General features: G+C 48.8%; 2 protein-coding genes across 3 annotated transcripts; one reads left to right on the top strand and one right to left on the bottom strand.

Annotated features, from left to right (window-relative positions):
• The first annotated feature begins 335 nt into the window (after window positions 1-335).
• On the top strand, window positions 336-10,660 carry fkbp10b (FKBP prolyl isomerase 10b). The gene is made up of 10 exons (XM_006638251.3): window positions 336-847; window positions 2,200-2,345; window positions 3,289-3,478; window positions 3,882-4,027; window positions 4,405-4,594; window positions 5,037-5,182; window positions 5,676-5,865; window positions 6,841-6,983; window positions 7,582-7,745; window positions 8,580-10,660. Exons 1-10 carry the CDS (start codon window positions 654-656, stop codon window positions 8,766-8,768), a joined length of 1,698 nt encoding a protein of 565 aa, XP_006638314.1. The 5' UTR covers window positions 336-653; the 3' UTR covers window positions 8,769-10,660.
• A 774-nt stretch (window positions 10,661-11,434) lies between these two features.
• On the bottom strand, window positions 11,435-23,409 carry LOC102686286 (cytosolic 5'-nucleotidase 3). Of its 2 annotated transcripts, XM_015362201.2 has the most exons (10): window positions 23,177-23,409; window positions 21,366-21,440; window positions 19,657-19,755; window positions 18,864-18,933; window positions 17,424-17,470; window positions 17,178-17,263; window positions 16,808-16,897; window positions 16,048-16,210; window positions 15,387-15,587; window positions 11,435-14,526 (listed from the first exon to the last, which is right to left on the bottom strand). In XM_015362201.2, the coding sequence occupies exons 1-10, from the start codon at window positions 23,177-23,179 to the stop codon at window positions 14,416-14,418; spliced, it is 945 nt and encodes a 314-aa protein (XP_015217687.2). In that variant the 5' UTR covers window positions 23,180-23,409; the 3' UTR covers window positions 11,435-14,415. The 2 variants fall into 2 exon arrangements, with proteins under 2 accessions (XP_015217687.2, XP_015217688.2); XM_015362202.2 differs by lacking the exon at window positions 21,366-21,440 and having other exon boundaries at window positions 23,177-23,407.
• Window positions 23,410-23,764: the final 355 nt, after the last annotated feature.

The raw sequence follows: 23,764 nt of genomic DNA, 5'->3' as shown, positions 1-23,764 counted from the left end.
TCTTGCCCGATTAACCGACATCCTTTGTTACACGTTTTGAACTCACAGACACAGCGCTGGCTTTTACCCGCGGGTGTTTAGGACCTTGAGACGTGTTCCCAAAATTTTGGAAGCCTGAAGGACCTTCAGCGCCGAGCCAGATGTGCGTTCTTTAACTCGCCAGTATATTTGCCCCCTTTTTATTTGCACCAGGAAAAGACAACAAACAGATCACTTTGACGAAAAAAATAATTAAGTTCCCCCCCCCCCGCGCGTAAGATCCCAAACAACGGGCAAACGTTGGAGGTTGTGTGAGAAAAACAGATCCGCCCCCCAAAATCCAAGACAGCTAAAATTTGTAGCCGAAGGCCAGTTTACACGTTTGCAGAATTCCTAAAAAAAGTGCTCAACTCCCCCCTCGGCCCCCCTCGCCTCCCCCTTCCCTGGGATGAATGAGAAACCGCAGCACTTCTCCTGAGCTTCGAAGGGACGAGGAAGCTCTACAGAGGGGTCCCGCACGATTTGTTTTTTTTGCAACAGTTTGCACTTCGGTTTTGAGGGGAGCCCTTTAATATTTCGACATCTTAGGGAAGCAGAAGCGGGGGGGGGAAGGCCAAAAAAAAAACACACCAAACCAACCAAAAAGAGCATCGCCATCGCAGCCGGGAGTCAAGATGGAGTCGACGCTGGTGCTGCTTTTCCTGAGCGCGGTGGGAGCCGGCGTGTGGGGGGACCCCGGCCCGCTGGAGGACGTGGTGATCGACCGCTACTTCGTCCCCAAGGTCTGTCCCCGCGAGGTGCAGACGGGGGATCACGTGCGGTACCACTACAACGGCACCTTCCCGGACGGCAAGAAGTTCGACTCCAGGTGAGACCCCCCGCGGGAGCCTCGGTGCCGGACCCCCACCCCACCCCCAGAGCCCCGCTTGCGCCTCGCGGGCGTCACCTGGGCTGGGTGCAGGGCAGACCAGCGTTTACAGAACGCGACCTCCTTGCAACGTCTAATTAGCGTAGCCCCCCCCCGAGCTGCTCTTCCCCGGGCGTCTGCAGACGTGTCAGGGATGCCTCTGAAACCTCTCCACCAGATGAGAGTGCGGAAGCGTCTTACTTGCACAGCAAAGTCTACTTTAAAGGATTAAAAAAAAACAAAACCTCCATAGAGTTGCCTTTACCCTAAGACAAAGAACATTCCCAACTTTCTTTCCCCTTTATGCATAAAAAGACTTCTGAAACGTGCAACGTTGGTGATGAATCACTCGCACACCGCTGGGTTACAATCTAGAATCTAAAATGCAATATCAGAATCACGACGTTTGTGAAAAGGCTTTATTGAAATCAGTTTAGTGATCTAGAATAGTAGTTGAACAAGAGGAAGCATAAATTTAGGCCAATAAGGTTAGTTGAATAAGAGGAAGAATACATTTAGGCCAATAAAGTGCGTTCTGTCCCTTAACAAATAAGAATTAAAGGTGCCCCGCTTTCCTGCGTTATCAAAGTGGAGACCGGCGTTGCAGCGAATTGCGACTCCAGTATCGTTGGTCGGGGAGACAGGGCTGGCGGTGTCGGTAAATTCCAGGTTTAAACCGCAAGCCTCAGCCCAGATTAGTCTGTGTCGCTCGGGGCGTGTTTACTCTGAGAAAGGCCGCTCTATGCACGCGGGTTTTACGGCCTTGAAGTGTGTGTGATTTCGAATGGGCTCGACGCAGTCTTGTAGGTTAGTAATTAAAGTATTGCGTTACAGTCTCTCAGGGTCCTGCGATGTCACACTTTTTCAACGCAGGATTAACCGTATCCTGGCGTTCAAGCACGTCTATCGTGAAACACGCTCCCAAATCCACCGGTGTTTTTTATTTTTTTTAATTATTACTTCATTTATCTGATTAAAAAAAGGCTTCACTGCTGTGTGGCGATAATGAAGGCACTCAGTCCAAACGTCACCGGCTCGGCTTAATCACCTTTCCAGGGATTTGGTTGGGTGTAAGACCGACTGGTGACAGTAGGTGGCGCTGTAATGTCGCTTAATACCGGAGGAGCGTACCGGTACGTACTTTTTTCGGGTTTATATACTGACAATGAAAGCGAACACGTCACCAGCTACTTCAGCCGCTGCACAAAGCGGCCTGTCTTTTCATTTAAGAGCTCCGGCCTGTCCGTCGGAGCGCAGACTGACTGGCCCGCCTGCGTTTTTCTTTTTTCTCCGTTTCCTCTCGGGGGTCGCAGCCACGACCGCGGCCTGCCGTTCAGCGGGCTGGTCGGGCTCGGGAGGCTGATCACGGGGATGGACCGGGGCATCCAGGGGATGTGCATCACCGAGAGGAGGAAGATCACGGTGCCCCCTCACCTGGCTTACGGGAGCTTGGGCGCTGGTATGGGCACGGCTCTGTCTCCCTCCCTTTCCTTTCTGCTCCTTTTGTTGCTAAATATCCTCTCCAGGCCTCGCCACGCCGCAGCTGGGAAACCGGGTGCTGGCCATGCCGCTGGGACTGAGGCAGAGGCCGCCCAAGCCGAGCCCCTTCCACACCCGCTCAATGAATTTATACACCACCCCCCCACCCACTGAGCTTTACAGCTGTCTGTCCTGTTCAGCAGCGGTATCACCCTGCAGCTCCCAGCTGGCAGCCCACTGAAGCTCAGCAGGTGTGAGCCTGGTCAGTACCTGGATGGGAGACCTCCTGGGGAAAAACTAAGGCTGCTGCTGGAAGAGATGTTAGTGGGGCCAGCAGAGGGCGCTCACCCTGCGGTCCGTGTGGGTCCCAATGCCCCAGTGTAGTGACAGGGACACGATAAAAAGGTCCCGTCCTTCGGATGAGATGTAAGTCCTGACTCTCTGTGGTCATTAAAAATCCCAGGGTGTTTCTTGAAAAGAGTAGGGGTGTTACACTGGTGCCGTGGCCAAATGTCCCCCTGGCCTATACCAATGGCCTCCTAATAATCCCCATCTATGAACTGGCTTCATCACTCTGCTGTCCTCCCCACTGAGAGCTGGTATGTGGTGAGTGTACTGGTGCACTATGGCTGCCGTCGCAGTGGTGGTGGTGGAGGGGATCCCCATTACCTGTAAAGCTCTTTGAGTGGAGTGTCCAGAAAAGCGCTATATAAGTGTGAGCAATTATTATTATTATAATCATTGCCAAAGCCACAGCCATGATCAGGCTATAATCTAGCTTGAGAAATATAGTGAAATTTCAATTTATCCTTTAATTCAATTTAGTGTGGCAGCAGTGGGGAAGCCCAGTGACCGGTGATAACGAGTGCAGGACACCTGGCCTGCCGGGCCTCTCAGAGTTCTGCGGTCTGTCTTGCTGGCAGGTAACGTCATTCCCCCAGACACCACGCTGGTCTTCGACGTGCTCCTCCTGGATATCTGGAACCCGGACGACAAGGTGCAGACGCGCACGCTGGACAAGCCGCAGGACTGCAAGCGCACCGTGCAGAAGTCCGACTTCATCCGCTACCACTACAACGGCACCCTGCTGGACGGCACGCCCTTCGACTCCAGGTAGCGCAGCTGGCGCACATCTGCACGGCAGGGACACGAAACATCTGGGCTGGGGCTTGATTCTCTTGTTTGTCGTTGCCTTTTCCCAGACCGCCGTCGGCATCCACCAGTCCCCTTTCTAACTGCTTTATCCAGTACAGGGTTACAGAGGAGCCAGAGCCGATTCAGGCAGGCCAGGGGTGCAAGGCAGGCTACACCCTGGATGGGACGCTAGTTTATTCCAGGACACACACAGACACAAACACACACACGCCAGGGTCAGGTTTCCCACTAGCCAGTGAACCGTCCTGTATGTCTTTGAACTGTGGGAGGAAACCGGGGGGGGGGACCTTGTGACAATGGGGTTTATCTCCCCTGGGCTAGAGGAGCAGTGTGTCAGTGCAGTGACCCTTGTGCCCTGCAGTTACAGCCGGAAGCAGACCTACGACACCTATGTGGGGGAAGGGTGGCTCATCAAGGGCATGGACGAGGGGCTGCTGGGGATGTGCGTGGGCGAGAAGAGGAACATCATCATCCCTCCCTTCCTGGCCTACGGAGAGAAGGGATACGGTAAGAACGCAGGGACTTCCGAACAGCCGGAGCCACGAGCCTTTTCCTCTGCCCTGCATTTGAGGTGTAGAACACTGGTATCAGTTTATTCAATAGCCGCTTTTAGACACAGAAGAAGCCAGTCAAAGACCTGATATACTTGCATGAATAGACCAGAGAAGAGGTATAATACATATACATGTATAATGGATAATTCGACTGGGTTAAACCCCCAGGCACAAACTGGAGATGCAAAACGATTCTAGATTTAGCCTCTCGGCCTTGTTGTGCTATGTGGTCCACCTCATGAGAAACCTGGGCAGGGTCTGTTGCGTTGGTAAGAAAGGGCCTGTCACCTGGCTGCCCGCTGAAAGGCTGACCTTTTTGCCCCCCGCCAGGCTCGGATATCCCACCCCAGGCCAGCTTGATGTTTGACGTGCTGCTGGTGGACCTGCACAACCCCAAGGACGACGTCGTGGTGGAATACCAACAGATCCCCGAGTCCTGCAAGCGCAAGTCGGTGGCGGGCGACTTCGTCCGCTACCACTACAACGGGACGCTGCTGGACGGCACGCCCTTCGACTCCAGGTGGGTCCCAGGGCGCAGCGCTCCACGCACGGGCCAGTCCCCTCCGTAAGGATCAGCCCCCTGGAAACAGCTCTCCAGAGGCGTGCTGTCCAGTTCGTGCACTGCAATATCAGAACCAGATCATCAGTAGCTGGTTCTTGAAATCAATCCACCTGTTCTGATGGTTGTCCTCATGATGAGGATCTTGAACTATCAGCCAAGATCTCAAATGATCTCAAAAGGTCGCAAAGGATGGCCGATGATCTCGCATGATCACCAAACATCTCGAACGATCTCGGTTGATCTCAAAAGATCTCAAGCAATGGCCGCGATTGCCAGTGATCTCCAAAGATCGCTAATGATCTCGAGCAATCTAAAAAAATAAAGTGGCTGGCATCTGGAGCGATTTCACACGAGTTGCAACAGGACCCACAGTGAAGATTTTTTTCCCCTCTTGTTGCAGCTACACCAGGAATCACACCTACAACACGTACATCGGGATGGGCTACGTGATCGCTGGAATGGACAAGGCCCTGCAGGGAGTGTGTATCGGGGAGCGGAGACGGGTCACCTTGCCTCCTCACCTGGCCTACGGAGAGAACGGAGCAGGTCAGTGTCTGGGGTGGGCTTGGAATCGACTTTTTATAACATGTTTAGTTTTGCAGAACACAGCAAAATGAAAGGGTGAGCTCACACACTGAAAGAATAAAAAGAATAAAACAGCAATTGGAGTCTCTGTCAGGCCCACAGGCACACTCTCATACAGAGTCACCGATTGACCTAGACCGCATGTCTTTGGAACGTGGAAGGAAACTGCAGAATTCAGCATAACATGGAGGCACCATGCAGACTCCATACAGAAACAAGGAAAACTTTAGGGTGACTTGTTGGCAAGGTTGAGTCACATACACCAGCCCCTTTTCCAGTCATGACGAGCTAAACAGGATGGGTTTTCAGTGGTGCACACGATGAAGATGTCGTCTTGGACCCTGAACAGGAGGACCTGTTTTAGTCTGTAAATGTCCTTATCCTGCCTGCACTGTAGTGGGTGTGGTGCTTGTGATGGTTTCCCATCTCGGCCTCTATCTCTCTCTTACCCCAGGTGAAAGTATCCCTGCCTCAGCCGTGCTGGTCTTCGACATCCATGTCATCGACTTCCACAACCCCAACGACGTCGTGGAGATCGAGACCACCTTCAGGCCGCCGGACTGCAACCTCACCAGCGCCTCCAACGACCTCGTGTACTACCACTACAACTGCTCCCTGCTGGACGGCACCTTCCTGTTCTCCTCGTGAGTGGCCGGCCCGCACCAAGCGCGCCACCTGATTGGCCCTGCCGCACAACCAGGGGGCAGGGTCTTGTGGTTAGGACTGAACTCTGTGCCCTGGCTTCAATCGCGCGTGACCTCTTATCAGCAATATTGTCTCTTGAGCTGTAGTAAATTCGGAGATCAACACTTGATCTTGCATCAGCTGTGTAAGTGTGATGCCTAAGCTCTCCCTGTTTGTGTGTGACAGTGTTCAAGGCCAGCAGGGGCAGCCCTGTCTGATGGCCTTTGTTGGCCAGTGGTTCTGTATGCATGGGTCCTCAGAGACAGCCCAGGGCGTCCTCCAAAAAGCCTTAAAATTGGAAGGGTGGGGGTATGGTTTGAAAGATGAGCTTTGTTCCAACTGGTTCCTTCCATGGATTAGCTATGGAAACGTGAACATTGTGAGTTCTGGTTTCTGTAGCATGAAGAGACAATAGTAGAGCACATGACTCTGCTACTGAACGGGCAGCTTGTCCATCACAGGGTTACCCTCGGCAGCGCTGGTACCCTTATATACAGATAGGTGGGCGATGGGCTTTTGCTCCAGTCTACAGGGTGTATTGGGAAGTCTGGACCCACAGGGAAAATTCATTCAAACTGGTCACTGTCGACATTCATACACTAATACTTGCACCCAGTTTTCTCAGCCTTTTTGCAATTCCATTTGGTTTTCGGCTGTAAACCACAAATTCCAGATGCCCAACCCATAGGAAAGTCTATGGTTGTTGTGTAGGTCTGGACTGGGCGGAGGGCATCCCACTGGACCGCAGTGTCCTGCCCACCTCAGAGGTACCGTTGTGTCACATTGTGTCCTGTTAATCTCCTATGGGTCCAGACCTCTCATGCGTCCTGTGCAAGAGCAGTGTGCAGTAGGGACTCGAACCCGGGACTGCTGTAAGAGTACCACAGGCATGCCTGGCACATGTTGGAATGAGTCTGCGTCTGTCCCCCGTGTAGGAACGACTTCGATCACCCCCAGGAGGCCTTCCTGGGAGCCAACAAGGTGATCGACGGGCTGGACGCGGGCATGCAGGGCATGTGTGTCGGCGAGCGGAGAGTGGTGGTCGTGCCCCCACACCTCGGCCACGGGGAGGAAGGAGGTAAGACTGTGCCTCCTGCCTCTCCCCCCGCCGCGAGGCTGCCGCAGGCTGTGAGGATCCATACCTCCCGACAGCGGTGTGCTAATTCCGCCAGCGCCAGACTGAACCGGAGGGCCCCGGGCCTGTTTGAGTTTCTCTAGTTTAAGGATAAATGAGAGAGGTGTGGGGTTGGAGAGGGGGGGGGGAGATTTTTATTTTTGTTACTCATGTTTTATTGTTTTTTTTTTTAATGAACATACAAAGTTAATCAGAAATTAAGAAGTTGTCACTCATCTCAAGTCGTAGAACAGAGTTCTAGTTTTGTTGCATTTTGGCCAAGGGTATAGTGCTGGGGAGAAAGCAGGGTGAAGAAAAAAGAACTTATCATTAGGTAGTGGGGGGGGGAGATATTATTCTATGAAATATATATTTATATATATAAAAATATATATTTTCTACAGGGCTGTCTATTTCATTTTCCACTCAGGCTTTAATGCTCCGAGTCTGCTTAGTAGCTTAACCAGAACACATTGCAAGCTTCTCCCAGCCTGATCCAGGATGGCTGTTACTCTCTGTCTGTTGTCTCCTGGCCTGACGTGCCTGTCTGCTCCCTGCCCAGCCCGCGGGGTGCCTGGCAGCGCGGTGCTGCGCTTCGAGCTGGAGCTGCTGAAGCTGGAGAAAGGGGTGCCCGATGGCTACCTGTTCGTGTGGCTGGAGGAGCCCCCCGAGAACCTGTTCGAGGCACTGGACCTCGACAAGGACAAGGAGGTGCCCCTGGAGGAGGTCAGTGTGCCGCCGGACCACGCCGAGCCTGGGCTTCCGTGGAGATCAAGAGCGCCTCTAGGCCTCCGTGTGCATTTTAAAATCCAAAACTGTTTACAAACGTTCAGCACCATAGTTTTCGATTGATACTTGGCTGTCCCGGTATAGATGCATTGGATGCTGTCCCTGTCCTGGCTGCTCTGAGTCAGATGAGCAGTTTCAACCGAGCCCCTCCAGATCTTAAATCCCTTCTCCAGCAGCAGCCCTGTCAACTTCCGGTGCAATAAGCCGTCTAATTCCCTATCATTTCCCTTCTTTGCAAGTTTTTTAGTTCTCTTTTAGCTTTTTTTTATGTGAAGCCCACCGAGAGTCACTGTAGTGAAACGCGCACAGTGGGTTAAATGTATTATTTTATTCCATTTTGCACAGATTTTAAGGGATAGGGATTGTCTGTTTAAACGTGAACTCGTCTGGACTAAACCCCACAACTACGTCACGCCTCCAAGGTTCACATCGTATTTTTCTTAATTCATCATTGCTCATTTGTAAACGACCAGTTTTGTGGGTTCTGTGCCCATGCTGGCACCAAGCAGAGGAGCTGCCTGAACCCCGAGTGACCGACCCCCCCCGCTGATATCACACCACTGTTGAGGGAACCCTAGGGCTTGGGGGACTGGTGACCCAGGCTCGAACTCTCGGTACTCTGACTGAGCCCCACTGCTGCTTGGGTCACCCTGGTAATCTCGTGTGCGTACCGTGCGCGCATCAGCCAGACAGATCTGCCCCCCCTGTGTTCCTGGCACCCCTCTCAGCCGGTAACTCACCTCCTCCTTCTTCCTGTCCCCCCCTGCCCAGTTCTCCACCTTCATTAAGACCCAGGAGGCAGAGGGCAAAGGTCGCTTGAAGCCCGGCCAGGACCCCGACGTGGTCATCCAGGACATGTTCGGGAACCAGGACCGCAACAAGGATGGCAAGATCACGGCCGAGGAGCTGAAGCTGAAGGTGGACGAGGACGCGGAGAAAATGCGTCACGAGGAGCTGTGATTGGCCGGGGGGGGGGGGCGTGCGCACACTCACACACTCTCACACACACACAGGGAGGTGCTCCCCAGAACCTGCCCATTCAGTACCCAGAAACGCAGACTGTGACCAGCCAGCATGATGCTGCCACAGCTGCAGTTCATTCAGTCGACTCCCCCCCAAAACTTGGCTCAAGCTATTTTTTAAAAGAAATCATTATTTGGATGCCCAGGCAACCAGAGGGTTTGGTGATTACCGTATTGCACGCATTGAGCCCAAGATTTTCCCCAGAAGGGCTCAGGAAATTAAGACTCCTGTCGCCACCAGTGCCTTACAGCCAGTGGAATGAACTCACACACTACAAATGTTTCCACTCGTATTTTCATCTGAGAAGTGAAGCTATACATTTTTAACTTTATTACACATTACTATTTATTTTCTTTTAGAAGAGACAAGCAGCCACAGATTTTACAGAGTATTGTGGCTTACAGGAGTCTTCAGGGACAATCGAGTAGTGTCACATTACATTTTAATTCCTGAGAAAGATCCGAAGACTAACTGGAGTAGCAGAAGTGGAAGTTATGTGCATTTCAGAGGAGATGCGGAACTCCCAATTGGTTTGTAATGCAATCCTGCAGGCTCTAATGGTTTAAATACCTTTCATCCTTTGTCTTGCACTTGAAGCAGCTGGTATGTGAAATGTCTACATGCTGAAGTCTAACCTGCGTTTTCACTATTGAGCTTTAACTGTTTGGTATTTAGGCATTATAAAGTCTAAATACTGCCATGTAACTTTGCAGATCATTGATGGAAAGCTTTGTGAAAAAAGCATTTGTGAAAGGTCTCTTCGGTTTATAGCAGTTGGGCATCTAGTTTCCCCTTATGAACATGGTCTGTGATCTGAAACCATGATGCCCTGATATATAAGTGAATGTTTGTGAGAGTGCTCTTCTGGTTTCTTGCTCAGTTACATAGTTACTAATTGATCCAAATTCCTAAGTCCTAGCAGGTAATATCTGACACTTTTCTAAAATCTAGAGGAAATGGTGTAGTTTGATAGTGTAAATCGATGCAGAAAATAAGAAACAAAACTCATGGAATTTCTCCAAATAAATAAGAAACAAAACTCATGGAATACCTTCAAATTCAAGGAAAAAGCATATGATAAACAGATTTGCATCCATTTTCTTAGAAACCTTTAGGAAATTGCTGGTTATTTTAAAGCAATCACCCTGCCAGGAACTGCCATTCAAAGGCAGGATGGCCATATTCAGAATATATTTATACATTACACCACTATACTGCGTTTACGTTTTCCCCCTGGCTAAAATATCAATGAAGGTGCGCAGTCTTTCAGGTAGTTAACTTAAAAGGGCTTAAAGGCAGCTGCTTCAATGCTTTTTTTTTTTACTCTGTGAAAATAAGAGTTTATTTTTCTCTCTCAATGCAAATGTGTGAATTACAAAGTCAGGCCAAAGGTGCTCACTGACTGTGGTCCAGAGCATGATGTTGTGTTGAAAAGGTGTGGTTGCACTTGTGAGGACACCGCGACAGTGCCTTTATCAGCAGCCCAGCTCCATGCCAACTGTGCCTTTTACACTGTAGGCTAGTCCAGCTGTGACAGATGTGGAAGCACATTCTTTCGATTACAGCCTGTATACAAATCCGCAATCTGCAGCCTGGGATCAGGCAGTGGCAGCCTATGCTTTAGCTTTGACAGCCAAGGTATCTGCCAGGGGCTGTTTTCAGAGAGGAGGCGGTGGCTGTTCACCTGCCCATGCTGCTGAAGGCACTGTGGCTGGATCTCGCTCTCTTTGAAGCCATAAGCCGAGTGGTGAAGCCGGTGGGAGGTGTACTTTGCGTGCTCGCGCCATGTACTACAAATCACCAAATAAACAGCGGCTGTTTGGATAATAGCTACCAGCTTCCTGACCCGTGTTTCCTTCCTCTGGGGTGTCTCTGCATCGTACCGGTTCAAGCGTGGGGTGGTGGCGATTGGCCCGTGTGTATGAGCACAGGGGATGATGGTGGGAGGGGGTTCTTGACAGAAGCATTTAAGATCGCCAGAGGTCTTGACAAAACCAACCTCAAGAGACACAGGTTTAAATACACAGCAGGTTGGGGGTTGCTGTTGAAGAAGATTCCTTGTGATAAAGTAGTCACTTGACTATAATAAATTAATAATTAATAAGGTATTAGTTACCAAATGAGCAAGATGCTTTCTTCTCACCTGAAACCTCTTACATTGTCAGTAGAGTATCCAAAACCTTCATCAGTAAGAGCCCTATTAAAGATCGCTCAGACACTGAGTATTCAGTGACAGGTGCTGCCAGCTTCCCCAGCAGTGAAAGTGCTTTCAGAATGGATGTGTGAAGCTAGCCTTGTGTCAGGGGGAAACATCTTCATAATCACTGGTTCTGCAAAGCGCACAGTTTTAGCATTTAAAGCTCATTACTTTTAAAACTGAAAATGTTTTTTAAAATAAGACAGACTTGTAAAACACACTGTGCGGAAGTTCATTAAGAGTCTTTTCAAGATATTTGTCTTCTTATGCACCTATTATAAGTTTGATGAACACCAGAATTAAACTGACCAGCAGACATCTCCAGTGTGATCCTCAGACCTTGTTGGCCTCATCTTGAAATGAACTCGCAACCTCTGGTAACACAGCACTCCAGTTCACAACATGGGGGAATTCAAAAACGAAGTTTAATGTTAAATAAGGCGAGAATGTTTTCTCATGCAATTTACAGATGTTACAGTCAAGTGATGCACAAACACTGCAGCAATAACCATAACTGGAGTGACCACTCCTGGACCCAAAGCGTCTCTCTGATCAACAATCACATCTAAATCGCAATGAACAATAACCGTTCTATTACATAAACTGATCCACTGTGGGGGGTTCGTTAAGTGATCCACTGTTAAGTGACAAGTACAGTAGTCATTTTTATGTTCGTTCCCTCGGGGACACTACGGCACAAATGCAGCTTTGGCTAGTATTGCACCAAGTTCTGAACAATGGAAACAAAAAGACCATTGTGGGTAAACTAGTACTGAAGAACCATACAAAAGACTGTTTACCAAAAATTAAAAGTCTTTAAGCCAAGTGTCCCAACAGCAAGAATACAACTTAAATTATAATCTTCAAAATGCTTCTTTTGTAAAAAAAAACCCCAACACCTTCATAATTGCCAGATTGTTTAAAATTTAAAATTTTCAGTGATCACAGAGAATGTTTTTTTTCCTAACAACTTCTTGTTAAGTGACTTACACCCATCCCCAACACACACCTCCCAGAGGTGCAAAACTAGAAAAACAGCTGCAACTGTTTTAACGCCATGGCATTTTCCCTTGTCATCACACCACAGAAAAAGACCAGCTCTGCTATTGGAACAGCACTCCCTCGAGTCCAGCTATGTTAACGCCATGACACCGTAGAAGAGGTAGATAACCTGGGTCCATGAGCTCTGGGTTAGAGCAGGACTGTCAGGTTTTGGTCCTGGATAGATCGGCTTTAAATAACCAATTTCTAAAGGGGCAAGACAATGTAGCTCTGATCAGTTAAGCAGGTGATTTATTAAAATTAGAAATCCTTTAGAACCAAAGGCTTAGTGCACCTCAGCCCTGACTGAATACAAAACCTGCTTAACTGAACAATAATTTCCACATGTTCCCAATCTGTAGAAATGGACTTAACTCATAAAACCTACCAGACTAGGTCTCCCCAGGTCCAGGACTGGACACTCCAGTGCTAAAAGTGGCACTTTTTTTAATTAGCACCTGATGAACACCTTGAAAACAGCTGCCTTCTTATCCAGTCCACTGGTTTGATTAAGTCATTAAGGTCCAAGATGGAATGAAAAAAGCAGAAACATGGCAGTTAAGGACCAAGGTTGTCCACCTCTGCTATCTATAATCTGCTGCACATATATCATGCATCGGACAGCAGGGAGTGTACTATAAGCTGCTGTTAACATTAAAATTAATAAAATACCCTCTAACACAGGGATCTCCAATCCTGGTCCTGAAGGACCACACACCTGCTGGTTTGCGTTCTAGTCGAGCTTAATTATCTAACTGAAGCCTTGAAGGAACTAACAAGTTGGTTGATTAGGATATAAACATTTTTTCGACTCAAAAGTAGTTGGTTACGTTAACCGAGAGCTCGTCCGGAACAAAAGCCAGCAGGTGCGGAAGCCAACAGGATCAGGATGGGGAGCACTGCAACACCCTAATAAACACCTCTGGATTTCCAGCGGATTTAAAAATTAATACAGGGATATCGAGAACCGTTCTCTAAACGGAAAGTTTTTTTTGTAAACTAAAAAGGCACAGAAAGTTGTCTTTAAGACAAGCATACTCTGCTTAGCTTTTCAAAAAGTAAAAACTCTGAGTCCGTTTTACCCAGAAGAAGCAGCTGCGCATGCACAAGGACCACAGGCACACTATAACCAGAAAGGATGGAAGTGAACAAAGTGAGCACAGCGCCACCTTGTGTCAGTTACCGGTGATACTACAGCTGCCAATCTGTGGGAGGGCGAGCTGGTCCTGCTGACGTCACGCAAACTCTCTCTCTGTCCCTGTGGGCTCCCAACCTGACCCATGATGGCAATTATGCTTCATCCGTTTTCCAGGCCCAGCCCTGGGAACCTAACCCACAGTCTTCTATTGGTTCTCAAAAGCTACATGATCTTGTTTTTTAAATAGACTCTTGGTAGGCAAAAAAAATAATAAAAAAATCATTCCCACAGCAGATTGAAGGGACATAAGCCCTACATTAAAACAATGAAGATTTTAAAAACCGAATAAAAAAAGCTTCGGGTTTACGCCTTACATGCAGATCTTTTATGCAAACTGAACACGTGGCAGGGCAGCACAAAAGACTCCAGTTCCATCTGCACAAAACAAACACGCCATGAAGCCACTAGGAGACCGTCTGAGGCGAGCCCCCTTTCCATACAGGTTTAGCACAGGGAGGAGAGGGCCAGTGTTTCTACAGTATACATTTTCTTTATAGCTCAGATCTTACTCATTATGGGAGTACTAGCAACTTCTCTCCATGTCTTCGGGTGTTGGCCGTTGGAAGAGGCCTGGTACACCGGCCCTCCAGGAGGAGAACTGCAGATCACTGATTTAGCGCCCGTGCGTGACAAAGATGCCATCCTCCAAACAGATTAAGCGAAGGGACACCCACTGAGCTTTGACGACACCAGATTAACCGCTAGAGTGAACCTCCACAACAAAACGGAAAAACTCAGGAAAAAAAAAACGTGACTCAGGAAGGAGTTCCCCATTACCTTTGCCGTCTGTAAACGGGACGAACAAAACACTCGTGAACAGTGGAGGTTAAGAGAACAACTGGCTTGATCCTTTAAAAAAAATTAAAAATGAACTTGTAAATCTCAGGCACCGGGGTGTGATGGGGGATACACCACAACGGCATTTTCTCCTTAAGAACGTGGAAATTAAAACAAGGGTTTTGAAGCACTGGTTCTCAAAAAAGGATCCTGTCACCATGCCCCTTATAAACCCATTACAAACTAACTGAAATGTCCTCCCCAGCGAGGAGAGGAAGTAGGAGGGTCAGACCTGCCTGGCCTATCACCTATCTCCAAGCGCCACTCCCTCCTACCCCCCCTCCACTGGCCCGGTGCCTTTTCCCCCTCAGTTAATTGGCCTTGACGATGAGCTGCAGGATGGCATTCACCACGTCCATCGTCTCGTCCTTCTCCAGCACGATGTCGTAGGAGTTCAGGTACTGCTCCTTCCTCTCGTCCACCTGAAGGGGGGGGGGGCGGAAGAAGTTGGGTTTGCTCAGGTGGAACAATCTGGGTGCAGTACGCAGCCCTGAGGCGCAGCTGCAGCAGTGTCCCCACTGAAGGGAATTAAAGCCAGGAGTCCCGAGTCCCTGGCCACTACTCCCCTGTGCAAGCTGCTGCCGAGGCCGAGCAGGAGCGCCAGTCACTGCAAGAGTGTGCAGCTCGATGAGTGTGCGTGTCTGAGAGTTCACATTCACAGCAATATCTGCTTTGATACCCTGCCAATCCGGAACTGCTCATCAGCGCAGCTCACTGCGGCGATCACCTGATCACAGCTCACACACCGAACTCCTCCGACAAGCCCAGTGCCTCGTCGCTCTCTCACCCCCGGCTCCTTGCATGACCTTCAGGAAAGCTGGCGGTGACTGGAGAAGCCGCTGCGCCTCTCCGAGAGCTCACAAGCGCCTCTCAAGTCTCCGAGGGCACCCCAACGATTTCAATCCACTTTTCCTCGCAACGTTACCCGAGCCCCTAGCAGCTGGTGCTGGCTTACATAAGAGCCTACAGCTCGACGGGCTGGGCTGGCTCAGATAGAAGTGGAAAGGCAGGATTACACCTGTCCTAGCCTGCATCTGCCTCTGAGGCACAAGTAAAGGTATATTTCAAGCTGAAAACAGAAGAAAAGAAACAAGTTTTCAGCTGTGGAGCTTTCTTCAGGTGTGAAGAAGGGTAGGATGAATGGCACCCAAAGAAGGCTCCACAGCTGAAACACTGCGTCTCTTTTCCCTTCCAGCGCGGAATAAACCATTCCCTTGCAGCCCACGCATGTTGACGCAGCTCCCTACTTGAACTTCCCCAGCCCACATCTGGCTCTGCTCACCTTGTCGTTGAGGTAGCCGATCTTCAGGATGTTTTCCATGTTCTGCACCCCGTCCGCCATGGTCAGGTCCCCCATGGAATCCCCGAGCAGGATGATGTTGCGCCTGTCCCCCAGCTCCGCGAAGTGGCCGGAGTTCAGCAGGGCTCCTTCTCTCTTGTTGTAGGTGTGGATCAGCTCCCCTTTGAAAGCCTTCAAAACCCCCTGGACAAAAAGAGAAAAGGCGCCAAGTTACAAGTTCGAAATCTGGCGATGTCGAGCTTGGAGCATTCCCCCCCGTAGGAAAAGGCACTGCAGGAGCTTCCAAGTGGAAAAGAGCTCAGTTTGTGTGCTTGGGGAAGCGCCTATGATCACAGGTTCAAGCCTGGTCATATTCCTTGCTAACTGCAACTCCACAGGAGGATACGTCTGTCAGAATTGGAGGCCAAAGTGATTAAAATTATCTTGGACGAAAGGAAAAGAAAAGACGTAATCTTATCCTGCACTGCGAGGACTTTTGCAGAAGCTCCCAAGAGACACTAACTTGTCCACGCGTCTAACTCAGCAAAGCACACCAAAGGCAAGCTGCTGTGTGAACAAAGGAGCGGCTTGATTGTAATGAGGCCTGAGGTTTCAGGGAAACGTGGGTGTAGGAGTCTTAGTCTGGCTGCTGAAAGAGACTCACGTTCTCGTCAAAGTCCATGTAGTTGGAGAAGACCTTGATGTTGGGGTGGAAGACCCCCACTTGCCTGATGATCTCCTCCAGCACGTCCCCGATCCCCGCCGAGAAGATGAGCAGTGGGATGTTGTGCTCATGCAGCTGATCAAAGAAAACCTTATAGCCATCTCTGTATTAAAAAAAAAAACTCTGTAAGTTTAAGGAACTGTATTCGCCCCAAAATACCTAAAGAGATCAGGAAGGTTAAAGCTGGGAGTCATCCTTGCAAATACTCTACAGTGACTCAGCGTTCGCAACATGACCAGGCTCTTTCTGCGTCCACCCACAAAACCATTGCATAATGAAGTCCTTTCTGTTCTCAGTCACGGAATCATGTCAGTTTGCCTGCAGGCCCCAGGGCACCCAGATCTGGGTAGAGTTTGCGAACCCCTTCAGGGGCTTTATAATCTGCAGCTGGAGCTTCCAAAAGTGGTCTTGTGAGGACCGAGAGACCAGTCGCTGTGAAGTGTGTCAATACGCGTGCATTTCCCATGACTTAGGAGCCATTTGGCGGTCACATCCTGCTAAAGACAAACTTAATTCACAGATACAGAAAACAAGGGTAATGGAACTCAGCTCCCATAAGCGAGTTATAAAGCACATTAATGAAAAAAGATGGATGCTCCCCTCATACGTAAAGCCCTCGCCACCCCTTTTCATTTCTCTGTACTTCACATACTCATCTGTCCATACAATCTACCAGCCAAACACAGACCATGTTCTGTACCTAAGCATTACATCAGACTCCTTCACCACCTGGGCCAGCTGATCCTTGTGAATCTTCTGCTCTGTCAGGAGATTGTGGGCTTTGGTCCACCTGCACAACAGAAAACAAGTCTCAGTGTTCAGCCTCCGCTGCATTCCCTTCTCTTTTAAAGCATTAAATACTAATTACACAGTGTGAAATGCTCCTATTTTAACTATATATAGTCTTACTGTACAAGCAAGACTGTTTTAGATGGGGGGAAAAAATTCATATCTGAAGAAACAAAAATTCAAAATCAATCACTGGGAAAAACCACAAGCAGGTAGCTGGCATGTTACCAAACACAACATATACTGTGTGAAAGGATCAATGGGTGTTTGCCCAGACTCACCATTCAACCATTAACGGGAACTTCTCTTCAATTTTGCGCGTGGGATCGATCTCAATGGGGTAGTAGGTGTTCAGAAGATCCTTCAGCTGCAGCAACAAGTGGGGAAATAAGCTTTCCAAGCCTGTCCTGACACCCTGCATGAACGCAGTCTTGCTACAGTATAAACTGGAAAGCCCATCTTTCCCTTACAGCAGCTATAAAAAAACTGAACTGATTCCTCTAGCTCCTTCATCGGCTGCAGCTCACCTGCTTCTTGCAGTCTTCGCTGATCAGCTTGCTGTTGTCCACGATGTCTGCAGCAGAGCACAGAAACCGAGACAGTTAACGGTTTCTTCTCCTTTGCTTATACATCTTAAGCCCCATCGTCCTTAAGCATTTCCCTATAGGTGGTGAACTGCATACATTCAGTATTGTTACATACCATTATTTCCACCTGACAAGGGCAACTGCCAGCTGTGTGTCTGCTTGCAATCTTGGCTCGCAGCTCACAAACCCCACAACCGCACATGGGGGAGAACGAGGAAGGACGGGCAGCCTCCTCTGACCTGCCCAGCAGTTGCCACTGCCCGCCCCCTGCAGGAGGTTTAGCCCCAACTGCAGGAGAGGCGTGACCTTTACCGACAGCACCACGAGCCCGCAAGTCCCCGGGAGGCCACAGGGGGTCACTGTCACCAAGAGCTAAGAGCTCCCTGACTGACTAATACCCCCCCCCCGCCCCCCACCCTCAGCAGCTCTTGCCCAATTGTTCGACACCACTCAGGGGTTTCCAATCATAGCCGTCCCAGCTAGAAACTTGACTCGACTCATCCTGTGCTCAGGCGAGCGCTATTACCGCTTGAAAGCTTTTGAGTTTTGTGCAACTGTCCGTCGACCTTGAAATCGCGAGACACTCTCACAGCGCCCCCCTCCAACACATTTTAGTCCACTGCCAACACGCGCTTCACTTTTCCCGCTGCACACGGAACTCTGGGAACCTTCAATCTTTAAATATATATTTCTTAAAATCTGTAGGCACCCCACACACCACCTACAGATCAAACACCTGCGTTCAGGAATGTGATGAATGTAAGTACATGCAGCTGTGTTAGTTTAAGCCCCAGGCAAAGACTAAGGGTCTTCCTAGTCTCATAGGAACATGCAGGTTACAAGTGACGGGGCGTCCTTGCTTATTCGGTTTCTAGAAATGTATCGGTTTGAGGTTCTTGTCCAGCCATTTCCCCGAACTATCCCAAGAAATCTTCAGGAACACGGCCGTGCATTTCATTCTGTTTCAACCCACCACCACCACCATTTGTGCAAAGAATTGCATAATCCCTTTAAATAAAGGGCAGGGTGCCAGATGGTGCATGCATAAGGGCAGAGCGGTGGCTCTGTGGCTAAGGATCTGCGCCTGTGACTGGAAGGTTGCCGGTCCAAATCCCGCGGCCGGCAGAGGAATCCTACTCCATTGGGCCCCTGAGCAAGGCCCTTAACCCCAACTGCTCCAGGGGCGCCGTACAATGGCTGACCCTGTGCTCTGACCCCCAGCTTCTCCCAATGTCTGTGTGTCTGTGTCTCCATGGAGAAAAGCTGGGGTATGCGAAAAGACGAATTCCTAATGCAAGAAATTGTATAGGGCTAATAAAGAAACATTATACATATATCCGACACAAAGAGACCGCAGATTGGGAGGTGGTCTGTACTCACTGTGGCACGTTGGGCACCGTTTGCCGTTGTGGGCGAACCTGGTGAGCGTCATATCGAAGTCGGAAATCACCTGGAAGAGAAGAGCGGCACGCTCAGGCCCTGTCCACGCACACGCCCGCTGTGCCGACGGCTTGCAGCTTTTCCGTTTCGGGAGGGAGGGAAACCGGGACTAACCCCCAGCCCCCCTCCTGCAACTGCAGCCCCATGTCAAACTGCTCTTCCTTAATAAGGCACATGTCTGTAGGGGAACGCCATCATCACGAGGGACAAGGAGGGTTTTTGTGAAACACGCTATGCAAAACAAATTCTAGATTGAAAACGTCAATGTTGACATGGAGGGGAGCCTGCAGAAGCCCCCTCATCCCACAGCCGACCTCCTTTCTGCAGGAAATAATTTCAAACAGACTTCAAGGCAGGCTGTCAAGCTGCTGTCAACATTGATGCTTTTTTTTAGGACCACAGCTACTGATCCGTGTCTTGTGCGCTGTTACAGAATTCGTTAGTATTCAACAGAAACTCCAGCTCATATCCAGAGAGGACGCATGCCCCCTCCCCACTCCGGAGCTCAGATCATTCCGATGGCTAACATTTGAGTATTTCCTTTTCTTGCTTCAAGAGCACAGAATTCTGAACCAAGCACTTAAGTCTGTTTTGTTTTCCGTGCATCACTAGTTTGCCCAAAAGTTTGAAAGTTGTAAGTTGTCTCGGCTTTGTAAAGCGCACACCGATTCAGAGCAAACCTGCTGCTGCTGCAGCGTCCTTACAAAAGCTCTCCCCCGCCTGCAAGACACACCTGGACTTTGCCGTGTCCTCCCCTCTGAAAGCGCTGGATGATCTCCTCCACCCTCTGCCGGTCCCGCATGCACACTGTGGGCTTGGCAAGCTCGGGCAGCTGCAACACAGGGGTAAAGATGAGTTCTGTAAGCCCAGCACTTATCGTGACTCACCCACACACACAGGACAATGACCAGCAATGCAGCTCTGAACTGACGTTGAGCACCCGTAGGGCACAGCTCTCTTAGACTTTCTCTGGAAGCCAGCTCCCTTTTGCTGCTGCAGGCCTTTTCCTGGGAGGGGGGGCAGTATGCTTAACAACACTTTGGAGAATTTTAGGTTCTTAAGCCAAGGCAGCGATGGTCTCAACACATGAGCTTAAATATTTAACGGTTCACTTAGCCAAACCCAATTACTGCAACTGGAAAAAACAACTAAAAAGGAAAGCTTGTGCAAAGCCGTTTTGCAGACTGGCCCTGGCACAACACAACTGACTGCGCACACCCATATAAAACTCCAGTAGTTCCTGTCCAGGCACAGGAGGCTGCAGACAGCCAGGAGTGGTCCAGAGAGCCTCTGTCTGTACTGTACGCTAAGAGAGAGAGGCATTTTTCTCTTCTGGGCAGCCAAGGCCACGAACAGCGCCACATTGTCAATTTCAGCTGCTATTACTGTGGCAAGCAGTCTCAAACCACAAGGCTTCATTGGCAATCGGAAAGCAGTTCTGTTTAAAAACATTACGTAACAAATAAGACTGCAATCCAACATCTATTCCCCCTGTTGCTTGTTGCTGAAAAGTTTTCTGTAGGTTTGAATGGCCGAGTATCAGAGCTGTATTACCGCCTGAGAAGTTAAGCAAGGGTGGGCCTGGTCAGTACTGGGATGAGAAGCCTCTAGAGAAAAACAGGCTGATGATATAAGAACAAGCACTTCCAAGACCAACGCCCCAGTGTGGAAACCATGAACACTGTTGAGGAGCTGTCATCATCTGGATGAGACTTCAAAACAAGATGCTTACAACCACATCGCCACCGGTGCAGTGGCTGTTTAGCATATTTGACTTTAAATCATATCCAGAGGTTCATAATGGACTGCTATCTGGAAACAAAGGCTGTTGAAGAAGGCCCTCATCTATTTGAGTATAAGTATTCTTACACACATCTTTGCTCCCTAACCAGAAGCAGTGGAGCAGGGTTTAAGTAATAAGTTAAATCTAACACAAGAAGAGGGTTAATTTACTGTTCCCACTAAGATCTGACAATTGACAACCTACAAAATCTGCAGGACTGGACTTTGGTAATCAAAAAGAGCTCAGATGTATAGTGAAGGAATGGTTCTAAATTCAGTGATGAAGGAATGACTGATTGGGACAACATTCTTCCAAATCCATTGTATTATGCATATCTTAACACGTGACGGTGACAAAATAGTTCTGCGATTCCCTTGAAAATGTGTTCAACTATAATCAGAAAAGCAACACCCACATATCTGACTTTTAGGGTCCTTGCTCTGTTGCACTCACTTAATCTGCTCAGGGTAAGGATTAAATCTTTTTGGCAGTAAGATTTTAAGACACCAGTGCTTTCTTTTTCAAAAAAAAATCCCCCCTGTCCTGTTTTGCCAGTACTGGATTTGGATGAATCTCAAAACTCCCAGACGATACTTAAAAAAGAAAAAATACATCACAGGGAACATGCACGACACCATACAGTACAGAAAAGGTCTGACCTCGTACTTTTTCAACTGGTGCCAAATGGCTATGGCAGTCCTCACTGGGTTTACTAGCCAGGGGACCTGGTAAATCTGGACAGCAGAACCAGGAGAAAGAGTTACTGGGTGCAGGTTGGAGGTCACCTTTTTCCAAATGATGCCTTACTGGGTGCACAGACGAGAACTAGTTCAAATATTGTGTTGATCCACAATATCGGGGAGGACCGAAGAGGCCGCATGCGTGATAATCTGCATGATAAGCACAAGGCTATTCAGCCTCACTTTATAAATAAATAAAATAACATTTATTTATAAATAACTTTTTAGATAAAGAGATCTCCTGCCACTTGAACAGCGCTACAGTGCGCCGTGCGAGATACGAGAGAAATAAAGATCTGCGCTTTAGAACCAGGCTGTCGAGCTCAGCCTCCTTCGCCCTGTGCAAGTAAACAACTGTTCTGCTAACACGGGCACCCTTTCAGCTTGCTGGAGCTGCAGTTCAGCCCAGGCGTCAAATGCCGCTTTGCAAAAAAGAGCACACGAAAAGAAACAAAGCACACAAGAAGAAAACAAAGAGGCAATGAACAGCGGCACAGAATTCCAGCTAGAAAGACTGATTTCTACATAATTCACATCGTTTGTAAGGCGTGGGAAAGGGCCTCTTCTGGGTGATCCCTGGCCTGGAATCTTGGTTGTGCAACACAAGGGTCGCATGGGGGACAAAGGCAAAGACGTTGGACAGGAACCCAGTTATTCAACTGCAACCGATCAGGGAGAAAGTTGCAGTCTGAACTTCGTACAGGCAGCAAAAGCAGAAGCTGGTTAGTTCAGGATAGTGCTCTGTAATCGTTAAAAGGGATTGCCACAGTATAGCAATCTTACCTCGCATCTAGAAGACATAAGATACGGGAAGGGGGGAAGGGGTGTGGGTTAAAAAAATATTTAAAGTCTCCTTTCATTACAAATGTTTTTGAAAAAGTCAAAAACAGCAGTCACCTGAAGTAGTCTGTGTTTCAAAACTAGCGCACACCGTAGGGCCCGATCGCTTGTCCAGCTTTACAGTCACCTGTGTCTCCGAGCCTTTGAACTTCAAATGTTTCCGTTTTCACACAGAAAGCCTCGAGTGACAGGCCTGCAATATTTTCCCTCTCCTTTCAATTGAAGAGACTGAGTGAAAGGGAGTCACAACCTCAAAAGGGCGTTTTTTTTTTCGGGGAGCACTCTTGAAGCGGAAGAGTTCACCAACACCCCTTTAGATGGGTGCACCCCAAATACACAGCTCCCCCGAAACTGGACTGGGCCTTATTGAAGAACTTATTTTTCAGGGGCAAAATGCTTATCTGTGACGAGGGTAAGCCCATCAAAAACACAGCTGTAATTCACAGTGCTGTGCGGTCCACACACAGCTTGTGGTGTTGTTTTGCTTGTTTGTACCGAGGTTTTCTGAAATTATACAGGCCAGCATTCACTGCAACTGGATTAAAATCCCACACCAAACTCCGCCCAGCACTGCAGGGTTTAGCGCTCGATTCCTGTAAAGGTAGGGGTTAATTCGGAATTATGTGGCTTGAAAATAAAAGGACTTCAATAAAATGCACATCCTTCACAATCTCAACGTCAACCCCCGGCAGCTGTATCAACTGAGCCATGTCTGTTGTTACTGGGAGATAAACTGCAGCGCTGGGCGATTTGAAACGACCGGTTTGCGTGACTGAACCTTGTACCATCTATCCTGTTCCAAATTACATCGTATTAATTAACGCACCCTACATTTGACAAAATCACAGACGGAGCATCGGTCCAACGAGTCGGCATTTATGAAAACTTACCATTTTGTTTTTTTTTTGCAGACGTGGTGCTTCCCCGACAAGACAAAAACGGTTCAACCGCAATATTAAAAACTCAAACTAATTTTAAAAGAAAGGAAAGCACTGCATACCACAAGCTTACGAAAACACCCGAGACGTGTTTGACAAGTAGGAGCCGGTACTACGGAAACGAATGAAACTTTATGCGCTGGCAAAACTGTCCGAAGGAGCACAGCGCTACAGTCCACAAAGTTCCGGGCAAATAAAGCAAAAGGCACAAACACACAACTACGCGTATCGTGCACTGGCTCCCTTAAAAAAATATTTGGCTTGTTAGCTAATTAAATTTCCCTCACAGCTGAGATCTGGTCTCAAAATGATTTCCGAGTCATCACTGTCCACCCCCCCCCCCCCCCCCCAATAATTGAGAACCTGATTTCAATTGACATAACCGGGTAATGTTTTACAGTCATTTAAAAAATATCTGAAGGAAAACTACTTTGAAAAAACTTTGGATGCGCCCGTATTATGTTTACAATGTGTATATTAACAAATGTCAATCACACATCATCTCGGTATGTGCTATAACTGCTTTGCAAAATCATTCAG

The sequence above is a fragment of the Lepisosteus oculatus genome, chromosome 28, assembly GCF_040954835.1.
Source record: "Lepisosteus oculatus isolate fLepOcu1 chromosome 28, fLepOcu1.hap2, whole genome shotgun sequence".
NCBI lineage: Eukaryota > Metazoa > Chordata > Actinopteri > Semionotiformes > Lepisosteidae > Lepisosteus > Lepisosteus oculatus.
This window is presented reverse-complemented; position numbering and strand designations above follow the sequence as displayed.